The sequence below is a fragment of the Engystomops pustulosus genome, chromosome 9, assembly GCF_040894005.1.
Source record: "Engystomops pustulosus chromosome 9, aEngPut4.maternal, whole genome shotgun sequence".
NCBI classification, from domain to species: Eukaryota; Metazoa; Chordata; class Amphibia; order Anura; family Leptodactylidae; genus Engystomops; species Engystomops pustulosus.
The window spans coordinates 7,804,807-7,817,250 of NC_092419.1; the positions used below are offsets into that span (position 1 = coordinate 7,804,807).

Here is a 12,444-nt window from a genome sequence, read left to right on the forward strand (position 1 = left end):
CTGCTACTTTCAAAGACTGTCCCTAAGCCTTGTTGATAATGGCAGATTGATAATCCTGTCATCTGAGATGATATAGTGGTAGATAGATAATTGCAGCTCTGGATGTGACTGGAGTATATAACGGTATGGGTAAGACTGCAGCTCTGGAAGTAACATATGACATATGATGTAAGCAGTGCAATTGAAAACATATTACCTTACACATAAACTGCCGTATATTAAGAATGATAATGGCAAATTGATACTCCAGTCACAACCTGAGATGTAGGCATTTGTCATGATCTAACAGTAGATAGTTGATTACATTGTAATTGAGAACATGCAAACTCATATTAACTCACATATTGCCTCATATCATGTTATATATAACTTCACAAATTACCTTATATAGCTTCACATATTACCTTACATATTACGTCATATCATCTTATGTATCACCTGACATATTACCTTACATATTACCTCATATCACCTCACATATTACCTCACAGATAATTCATCTTATACTCAATCTTATAGCAACCAAACAAAGCTGAGAGCTCACATTAATGGCCTGTGGCAAAATAGAAACTGAATTCTGAATAGTTGCTAGAAGCTGAGCTGTGATTGGTTGATTGGTTGGTAACTGCCACAGCAGCAACAGACAATGCTGGGTATTTTGGAAAGTGCGGGGTAAAAATTTTGAGTCACAGAGAGCGGCTGTGTACAATTTAGTGATTGTAAATATGATGGTGCAGATTCCATTAGTGGACATACACACACACACATACATACATACATACATGCATACATACATACACACACATATGTACACACACATACATACACATACATACATAAACACATACACACATACATACATACATACATACATACATACACATGCATACATACATACATACACACACATACATACATACACACACACACATACACATACATACATAAACACATTCACACATACATACATACATACACATGCATACATACATACATACATACACACACGTACACACACACACATATATATATACATACACACATACATACATACACATACATACACACACATACATACTTACACATACATACACACATACACATATATACACTCATACAGTACACTCAGCTTCATATATTAGATTTGCAAAACTTGTACTTAGCCGGGCAGAGCAAAACAGGAATGTACTTGTACTTGAATTACCAGGTTATTTGTGATTCTCTGCTCTCCCAGGAGTCATGTATATTTACTTGTATTACTTTGATTGCTTTGTGATATTATTAAAAGTGTCATATAAAGCTTAAAGGGATGGGCCACTTTACCTCATGTTTCTTGTGCGTGTAATGTGTATGTAAGTGAGGGGGCAGGATATGAGGTAATTTATCAATATACATGTATTACTAGTTCTGCTCCGCTTTCCTGATATGTAAAGTGACGCCTCCTGTCTTTTACCTCATCAGCCGGAGATTCCTGACCATAAAATGGCGGCAGATGGAGGGTCATGTGATCTGTAACTGTTCATGAGCAATCGCCCTGCCAGGACCTTGATCTTATATTCATAAACACTACCATAAGGTCCTGGCAGGGCGATTGTTGACAGACATTGAACATTGGCATGACTGTGCTGATGTTCTGTGCAGAATGTGACCCCAGGTCCTCATGTGGTGTCAAAAATACCTCTTTTAAAAACAAACAAATAAAGGAAAGCTACAATTTCATACAATTTATGTACAGCCTTATGTGCCCCCCCCCCCCCCAGCAGTCCTGGCCCCTGCCACTTTCCCAGGTAAGCCCAGTGCTGGCCGGCCCTGGCGGGGAGAATTTTCTAGAATAAAAGATACACTTTGTAGCTTCTCTGAAATCATATAATAATATTTATAATAGCAACACATAGTATATACAGTATACAGCAAGTACAGCATACGGAATGTGGTCAGGACATTATTATTGTACATACATCAATCAACTAATATAATCCATTTCCTAAAATGTATTATGCATTTATTTATCCCTTTTTTAATTTTTTTTTGCATAAAATATGTCTTTTGTATTATATCAAGGTAAAGCAAGTGGGGGGTTCCGATGACGAGGCTGTAACAGACCACTGTCTCCTTTCTTTACCAATAGACATCATATTTTATCGGATTATGTAACCTCTTAGATGCTTCGGTCAATTGCCATTATATAATCTAAGGGTTATAACAAGGAGATTGGGACTCACCATGCAGTCTATGTAATTTTAGGGTGCCAAAATGTCGCCATGGCAGCCAGAAGTCACATGCAAGCCCCTATTCCTGCCATTTTTGTGCAACAATACTGTAGAATATCCCTTCCACGGGACGTGGTGGTGGTTTCAGTCAGAAGACTCTACATCACTATTATATTAGAGCTAAAGACTTAGAACTAAACAACTAAAAAAATTCTCTTTTTCATTTTCTCTAGATTGTCCTTTGTGACTTTTTAGATGCCACACAGGGTGCACCAGCCATGAGGCAAGTTGAGCCTCTTGCATCAGACAGCACCACCTGCAGAAAGGTGGGAGGCAGCATCGGGGGTAGAGTTCCCTGCTATGAAGCAGGATCTGACAACCGATGTCGGCATGGGTGTGGAAAACTCCACCCCCTACTAAACCCACCTACTAAAAAATAAACTTATATGATACTACTAGATGGGGGGGGGGGTGGAGATCTGTTCTATAGATCACCTCAGGCGGCAGAGAGCTTAGGTTCACCCCTAATCCCATGGTCGATTTACAAGGAGACAGTGGCTCTCCATTGCATACCCCTATGTAAGTATAGGGGGCCAAACAGTTGGGTAATATTCCCTGATTATTTTATTTTTTGTAGAATATCAAACATAATCATCTGGTCGTTCGGCATTCTATTTATAGACTCCACCCACTGTGTATCGGCAAGGTCTTGGTCATAAACAACCACTTAATGAAACCCCAAACTTATTGCAGAACTTTGGCCTGAAGCAGAAAAATGTAACGTTCCTTTACGACCCACAATAAAGCAAAAGTATAGTAAATGGCCGATCACGTAAATCTATTCCGCGAGCTACATTATGTACGAGCAATGAACAGAATCTTATGGGCCGGAGGAAGATTTTCGACACCACTTTCCGTAGGAGAGATGTCAAAATCCTTGGTGTCCACTGTGGCCTTCAAGGTAAATTTCTGTAGGATCATAGTGAAGAAGATGAAAAGCTCCAGACGCACCAAGCTTTCGGCTACACAGGCCCGTTTCCCTGTGTGAAAGAGTAAATGAACAGATTTATGATGATATACAGGTCACTATAATTTAGAGCTATCGGTGTAAATAGAGTTGAATCAAGATTAGAGCCACGTGTGGCTGAGGTCAAACTGGCCAGATTTGGTCTACTTGGGATCGTAGCCCCGAACACATGTTTCGGCTCTGACTAAATTTCAGTATTTTTGGTTTATTTTTGGACTATTATTGATGTGTTAGGTATTTTAGACTTGGCCACGTCTATACATCTTTATTGTGGGTGTATTCTGACATATAGGTGACATTTAGGTGACATCTAGACAAATGTTGAGAGTAAATAGAAGAGAATAGTAGACACTAAAAATCAAACCTGCAGAAAACGGCATGAACCCGTTATTTTTCCTAAAATTGCCCTTCTCATCCAAGAAGTGATTGACGTTGAACTCTTCGGGTTTTTCGAACTGTGTGGAGTCCCGCAGAACCGTTGTCAGCAAGGTGAGAACATCGGTCCCCTAGGGAGAACATTTTTTGTTATGCTCCGTAATTTCATGACAGGATGTGAACTTTTTCAAGAATACAGACTGACAAAAACAGAAAAATGCAGGGAGATGTGTCCCATTCAGGGAAGAGTCTGTACGGCTAACTATTCATGGCCAACGTACCTTACAGGACCTTAAACGTTAATTCATGAATACAGTCCTAAGGTCCTGGAAGGTAGATTGGTCATGGACAGTTAGGGTCACATGACCCTCCAATTCCAGACGCTTTTTGAATGGCCACATGGCCACACGTGTGGCACCGTACCGCTTTGTACATGGGAAAATAATAGGACACGTCCTATTTTTCCCCATGTGTACGGCCCGTACGCCGTGCATTTCTATGGAGATGGGAGGGGTCATACGTTGGTGTAAATGTAACCTAAAGGCATATTCAGATCTTAAGAACAGGGGCCACGTGAAGGAGCCATGTATATGGATGTTTCACAATTCACGTCCATGGGACTGCAAAGAATTTCCTAACCCGTCCGGAATAATGGAATCTCCATAGAAGTAAATGAAGGAAGACTCACATGCGGGACCACCTCTCCTCACACTTCAGCCACGAGACATCTGGCGACCCCTACGTGAGCCTTAATTCACACAAACATAAATTTTGGCATGTACTAGATGTTGTTTCAACAGCTTCAACATGTCCCCAATCACTTCTATGGGCACATGGACAGGGTCGTGGTTACCACCTCCACGTGCATGAGCCACCACTTGAGCCGCATAAGAGTGCAGTGTTTTATTATCACACATTGATGACACACGGGACAAAAACAACGGTCCATGTCACTGATGTTTGGGTCCGGTGATACTACACTTGGGCTGAAATAATTTCCAGTTTCAATTTTTTTTTTTGCTGTCACCGGGGTATAAAAAAATTTCAGTCTTAGAGTTTACATCTGCTTTTTCATTTACAGTTTTCTGTACAGTGAGGTAGAAAACGGAAAATTTCAGATGCATTTGACACACAACGGACACCAGCGCATCCTCGAATGACCCCATTACAATAGACTAATTGCCATGTCATTGGAAAAAGAACATCCCCGTAGTTGGGTCACTTTGGCCATCTGTGTACTAATACATTGAATTTGGCCTTAATATCACCACACTGAACATAGAAGTTCACCTTGGGAAGGAAGTAACCATGGAAGGTCACATCTCTCGTAGTGGATCGAATAAAACCCATCGGGAAGACGTCACAGTATCTCTGTATCTCATGTAGTAGGGCGTTTGTGTAGGGCATGTGGCTCCTGTCATCTGCTCTAGGTTCTCTCTCCATTCCAATCACTTGGTCAATCTCCTTCAGAACTTTAGCTGTAGGTGAGAAATTATATGAAAACCATAACTCTCAGGTTTTTTGGGGGATACAGGCAGTCCCGGGTTACATCCAAGATAAGTTCTTTAGGTGTGTACTTTAGTTAAATTTGTATGTAAGTCGGAACCGGCATATTTTATAATTGTAAATCCAGAAAAAAAAACTTTTTGTCCCTGTAAAAGGGGTTTGCACAAAAAGTTCTCACATTTTGATCCCCTAGTGATGTTTACACAGTAAAGATCATTTTTAACCCCTTTACTTTACAATTTTACTTAGTTTTATTGCTGTTTTATTGCTTAGTTTTATTGCTCCTATCACTCAGTGATAGTCAGTGTAATATTCCAGAAGGTGGGCGGGGACTCTCTAAGCAGACACGTTGGGGCTCATTTAATAAGGGTCCACGGACTGCATTTTTGTCAGGTTTCCTGATGATTTCCATGTTGCGGCGCATTTAACAGGGGTTTTTGGTGCACGCGATTGGAATTTAGCATATCGTCGCCGGCTTTCACGCGACACAAATCGGGGGGCGGGCCGTCGGGCGATCTGACTGATTCAGGTCTATCTATCAAGAGGCAACCAGCATGTGCATGTTAGCTGCATGTTTACATGTGCTGGATGTATTTTGAAAATGTTATGGGATATAAGAATGTAAATACACGTTAGAATTTAGTATATACCTCATACAGTGTCAACTATGACCACTTACCTTGTATCTCAGGATGCTTGATAAGCATTAGGAGGCCATAGTTTACTGTAACCGCAGTGCTCTCAGACCCCCCAAGGAACATGTCGAATACAGTTGATACAAGATTTGGTACAATAAAAGCCGTCTTGGGGTTCTTCTCCTCCTAAAAGGTAAAAAAGGTTACTTTTTTATCTTTCTTGTCCAATGAGAAATGTACTTTAAGGGGCAAAACACAATGGGGCTCATTTACCAAGGGTCACGCTGCTCACTTTTGTCAGACTTTGCACCTTTTTTGGGGATTGCATAGCTTGGTGAGGTATTAAACAAGTGTCTTCCCTTGGATTTTGTTGCACCCTATCGTTTTTTGGCACAGCTGCGCTGCTTTCATGCGGCACAAATCAGGGGCCAGGCCGTCGAACGATCTGAACTGAGGGCGGGATTTAACTTTCAAATTGTGGTGCAAGACCAAGCACTTACATGCACCAGGAAGAAGAAGGTGAACTCCGGGGACCTGAGCGGGGAAGCGACACATGCAGGATATCGGGCGCACGATCTTAGTGACTCCCCGCACAGCGCATTATACACGGACAATGCACTTACATGCACCAGGAAGAAGAAGGTGAACTCCGGGGACCTGAGCAGGGAAGTGACACATGCAGGATATCGGGTGCATGATCTTAGTGACTCCCCGCACAGCGCATTATACACGGACAATGCACTTACATGCACCAGGAAGAAGAAGGTGAACTCCGGGGACCTGAGCGGGGAAGCGACACATGAAGGATATCGGGTGCACGATCTTAGTGACTCCCCGCACAGCTCATTATACACGGATAATGCACTTACATGCACCAGGAAGAAGAAGGTGAACTCCGGGGACCTGAGCGGGGAAGCGACACATGCAGGATATCGGGCGCACAATCTTAGTGAATCGCGGCACAGTGCATCTTCGTTGGATAAACCACTTTCTGTAAACTCCTCCGGACGGGTAAGTGAATGTGCCCCATTATGTTCAGTAGTTGTAATATGAATTACAGTATTTACTCGATTTATTAAGAATTAAGAAATGCTAATTTATATATAATTGATAAATTGTGTTTATCTTCTGTACTATCACTATTTATTATCACCGATAAAAAATTAACCTTTAATGCATGAGAGAAATAACAAAAATCATACTCAAAGGGGCTGGACATAGTAATGAGGCAGATAAACATGGGCCGATAGGTATGAAGAGGGAGGGGAAGGGGTGGCAGGATGTGCACCAGTTTGGTCAATAGGGTGGACTTGCCACCGTGTGTCCTCAAGAATAGGTAGAAACACACATGGAGGGCTGGTCCAGAGACTTCCACAGTCTGGTTATAGCTGGATGAGCAGCGATAACATAAAGCCGATCAGAAAGCGTTTAGCCTTGTGCATGTGGAGTGGGAGGACTGAGAGCAACAGAGTAGAGGGGATATGGCCAGCTGAACTTCTTAGCCTGGACTTCATTTTCTGAGCCACTAGACAGTGACATATTGTGACACAGAGTGGGTGTCTTATCCCAGTCATCCTCGCTCAGCACTGGACCACCATCCGTCTCCTGCTCCTCCAGGAAAAGATGAGCCCAGTTATCCAAACTGAGAGGTTTATTCCCTATATTTATGCTCTATCGCATTGCAGGTACTGCTGGGCTTAAGACTATCCCTTTTCGGCTATGTCTATCCTTAAAGCCATACTGTACATTCTCACTGACCTGTTTCATGCGGAGTAGAAAACAATCAATGTAATTTCGAGGACAGGCCGGATCCAGACTCTTTTGGTGGCGTCTTACTGATTCTTCTATGGTGTGTTTAAGTGGTTTCAGAAGAGTGAATATTTTTTGGTGGGGTCCAGGTACATATTGCATGATATTAGGAAGCATATCGTAAAGCTGCAAGGAAACAACAACACTATAATTCTATACTGTAATGCACTGTAAATATATAAGGACACAAACTTGGGTTCCATGGCCACTTTATCTACTGCTCATGAAGAAAGGGAAAGTCTAAGATGGTGGAGGTCCACGGCAAGATGGTGGAGGTGGAAACACCGCTGCTTAGCTCAATGAAGAAATGGTTTTCTTGTATCAGTTAGTCTTTTATTGGTTAAACACAACTCGTTTCGGCTCCGGACAGGAGCCCTCGTCAGGTGAAATCATATGATATGATTTCACCTGATTAAGGCTCCCATCTGGAGCCGAAACGCGTTGTGTTTTACCAATAAAAGACTAACTGATACAAGAAAACCATTTCTTCATTGAGCGACGCAGCGCCGTTTCCACCGAGTCCATCTTCCCGTGGACCTCCACCATCTTGAAATAGCAGATGATCAGCAAGAGTCATCTCCTGGCTCAATCCATTGTATAGAGTTTTTGACATAAAAAAGGTTTCAGAATGGCTAAATGCTGGTGTAGTGTCTCGGTATTGGACACCGATATTTCCTGCAGACAGGACAATAGTATCAGGTATAAGGGTTAAGACAATCCCTTCAACGATGACATATCAGAAGATGTTGCCAAAGGGAAAATGGAGTATTACAACATTATTTGCAGTTCATGTAATGCATTTACATGTTAGGTCCTGAGATGTGATCATGAGAGGGTCCTTTCAACCTTACCTGACCCCAGATTGATGACATAATGTGAAAAGCTTCATGTGAGTCCTGGAGAATTTTTGTCCACTTCTTGTCATCATAGTTATAGCGCGTATCCTCAACTAAGTTTGCAATAATATTAGAAGTGGCACACATCAGAGTTGAGCTGGGGTCAACTGGCTGTCCTAAAAGGATATACAATAGGATTTGGTTCAGTAATGCTGCTTGGGAAGCAAATCTATTCTACAATCACAATGAAAACACATGAAAAATATTGAAAGGCTCGAAATGCGTAGGTCGAATCACAATTATCAGATGTCTACGATTTTTAACAAGATGGAATAAAGGATACATTTTTAAAATATATTAATTTGATATTCTGGAAAATGTTCATATTTTTCATGTGTTACCGTATACAATGTGGAGGATTTCTCCCTCTCCCTTCTGAGTATCCTCAACAACACGTAGAGGCACACAAGATTTTGGATCAATCGGGTGAGCTGACTCAAATGAATATGTACTCTTTTTTCTTTGTTGTCACAATGAAAACATCAGTCAAAACTTTTCTAATGTTCCATATTAGGACAATGGACTCTCATGCTATAGACAAACTCCAACCAAGTTGGACTCATGGCTCTTTGCCGGAACTTTTGTGTTACTATGAGTGGCTAGCCCTTAACAGAGTCTACCCTCCTCACAAAGTTTCACCAGTTACTATTTTTAGGTATTTCCTACCACCATTTTGGATCCTTATGGACACTTATCCAACACAACAACTTTTACAGAAACCTTACCATTCCTGGTGGCGAGTAGTTACCACGAAATAATATTCTTGACCACAAACAAGTACAGTCCTTAAGACACATTGAGGAAGTTCTACTAACAGTTCCTATTAGATACAAACAGATCTTCACAACAGTTAAAGATGATAACACATTTATCTAAATACTGTATAGAAATGGTTTGTAGCAATCCTTCCTAACTATAGCAGTAGGGCAAAGGACCACTCTACCACTGTATGTGTTCAAGGTCCTCTCGTAGACCTGGATGTCGGACCTGTTCATTCTCTGCTTCTCTGGTGAAGAAGGCATTGTCAATAGTAAGATTCTGTAAGGGCTGCATGCTATGGACCCACCATTTGTGTTTTTGAAGTAAGTGATGAGGTGACGGGCCTCCTCCAGAAGAGGTTCTTCTAAACTCTTCTTTCCCATTCCAAAATCTTTGAGGGTCATGAGAGAAAATTGCCTCAGCTGAGTCCATGTTTCATCATTGCTGAGACCTAATCCTTTGAAGAAAAACATAACATATGTATCACTCACCATTGAAAATGTTCTCTGAGGCTCCTTAGTGGTTAGCACAGTAGTTTCTATGTTTAGAACCTTGTATGATAAATTTAACATTACTAGAAGACTCACCTCCACTCGGGTATAGACGATCAAAAACTGGTAGCGTACCCCGGTTTACAAATAAATCTCCCAATTCAACTAGCGCCTCCTTTATGGTCTGGTATCCAGTAAGAACCACTGTAGGCCTTGCACCAAAGTATATGGTGTAAATAGGGCCAAACTTCTCAGCCAGCTGTGAACAGAGCAGAGAGAGGCTGGGACAGTTCTATTTAGTATACTATATATGGTAGCAGCAGTATCGTACTTCGATGCTGGGAGGCTAGTCAGTTACTTCTACCTATTTTCTGTCTCATACTATTTCTGTTGTGGGGGCCATGCCCGTAGCCTGATGCCTAACCCTTGCCTCTGTTTTTTTATGGTCTCCTGTCTCTTGTCTTTGACTAGGACTTTTTTGATTATGTGAGTTTGTCTCTGTGTAGTTGACCTGATGTATTTATTTAATTACCTAAATGCTTAAATAAAAAAGCTCCGTCTACATCAATGTCTGACTTTCAAGAAGTGGGTGCAAAGCAAGGTATAGTCGTAGACAAGCCAAGGTCAAAGTCAGAATTGTCTGAAAAAGCTGATGGAGAGGATACAGGAATCAAATCACAGAACAACACTATTGTGGGAAAAGTCCACATGCAGGGGGCTTCTTTAGGACAGGGCGCCCTGGGCAGATGCCTAGTTTGCCAAACCTAACACCAGCTCTGCTTGTAAACATTTTAAATACTGTAGCTGCCCGGTACCATTTATCTTGTACTCATGCCTGTTGTGATTTGAGACTGTCCATCATACACGTATAACTACATTGATCTATGAGAAAATAACTGCATTGACTAACTAGTGTGTATACTGTATTGTGTGGCCCCAGTGCCTACGACAATACGAGCTTTGACCATAACCTGTAACTTGTGGTGTTTCCTAGAAAAGTTGTAATTTTTTTTTGTATACTTGTTGGGCATGGAACCAAAGATACGGAACAACATGTTGATATTTACGCCTCAATTCTAACTTATCTATGTGGGAAATGTATCTTTAGTCAGGACATTTGTGTATGTCTATTTTGCTTTTTGGGGGGGTTTTGGACTTGTTTCATTTATCCTAGAGGTTGGTATATCAGGCATCTGCTTATTTTTTCACTTTAAAAAAAAGAAAACGTCACATTGCCTTCTACTGCCTTCTAAACTTTTTCCTACGTCTGCTCGAGACTGGAGTTTATTTGTGAAGAAAATGGCAGAACCATGTTACAGTGATTTGTGCCAAAATCACCCACATCTGGATTTCAAGGAGCGGCTAACTTTGCTAGACCACTGGAAAAGTCAGAAATTTTGGTTCATACATGTGCCAAAATTGCAGTAATCTTGTTTAGCACTGAATAAATTCGGACTCAAATAGAATCTTCCGAAAAATTTGGCAAAGCTTCAGCAAATGGAATCACGGATGATTCTCTCATCTGTAATGGCCACCACCAACATGCTGCTTCGTATGCCCTTGATTTTTTACACAGACTTCTCCTTACTCCCCTTCTATTAATCTGCTCCTTATGGTTCACCTCTTAAAAACAGACCAACAGGGTTCCCTCCTCTATCACATATGTTAAAAAGTTACAAATATAAAAGAAAAAAGGAGAAAAGCCTAAAATAAATGACCCCAATGATTGGAGCATTGCTGAGCAGGGTTTGTGCCGATATTGCAGCTCCGATTACCCAAGTTGCAGTTCCACCCACTATCTGTTGCCAGATGTGAAGTTGTTTTTGGAAATAAAAATCAGCAATGTTTTTCTAGTCCTGGACAACAACTTTAATAAATGTAAACATGGTATTTGTTGTAAACTTACCTTTGTTAAGCACGGCATCAACCCAGCAGAATAGATTTGTGGAAGGTTACCCAAAATGGGTAATGGTAGAGGCCCAGGTGGCATCTTTCTTCTCTCCCACACATGTTTCCAGTAATATAAGGCTATCACAAAGGTAACAACTCCAACCAACACGACCATTAAATTCTGCTGGTCCATCATGGCTCTGCCGTTCCCTGGGACTTCCTGTTACTCTGCGCTTTGTCTTGCATGTTGTGTACTGGGAGGTTTCTTGTGTTATGTAAGGATTTTGTGGAGCTGCCATTGGCTCAGATCAAGCACAACACGCATAGAGCAACGTGAATAACAAAAACAAGATGTTTTGGCTTTCTACAAATATTACTGTGCGGTGTAATGAGGCCTGAGCATGAACGGGCCCCTCCCTATCATTTTTTTGGCTGACTACTACAGAGGGCTCTGCCATGTTATAGCATGTTGCGAGGGATCTGTGAATTTATTATAACTTGTGCAGCATTATGGATGTAGTTCTACATAACTTGCATATCGATAAGCTAAATATGCAGTAGTGTTCAAGAGTTTTGGAAAAGGGACAGAACTAGATCCTTGGTAGAATGAAGGTCACATGATCCGACAGTTCAATTTAGGTGAAAAATCTTGCAGGAAGAGATTATTGCTGTGGAAGGTAATGAAAGGACAAAGAACGTGTGGGAGAAGTCTGTGTGTGAGATGGAGAACTATGGGGAGAGAAGGCTAAGGGTACCATGGGGAGAGAGGGGGAACTATGGGGAGGAGTTTGTTATAAAGAGGGTGGAGGAAACCAATTTAAGTAAGGGGGAAACCCTGTTAAGTTG

At 41.4% G+C, this 12,444-nt stretch overlaps 1 protein-coding gene across 1 annotated transcript; it reads right to left on the reverse strand.

The window, feature by feature from the left end:
- Positions 1–1,851: 1,851 nt before the first annotated feature.
- LOC140077734 (cytochrome P450 2C5-like) lies at positions 1,852–11,853 on the reverse strand. Its single transcript, XM_072125169.1, has 9 exons — positions 11,615–11,853; positions 9,805–9,967; positions 9,525–9,674; positions 8,414–8,574; positions 7,512–7,688; positions 5,798–5,939; positions 4,903–5,090; positions 3,602–3,743; positions 1,852–3,250 (listed from the first exon to the last, which is right to left on the reverse strand). The coding sequence occupies exons 1-9, from the start codon at positions 11,792–11,794 to the stop codon at positions 3,066–3,068; spliced, it is 1,488 nt and encodes a 495-aa protein (XP_071981270.1). The 5' UTR covers positions 11,795–11,853; the 3' UTR covers positions 1,852–3,065.
- Positions 11,854–12,444: the final 591 nt, after the last annotated feature.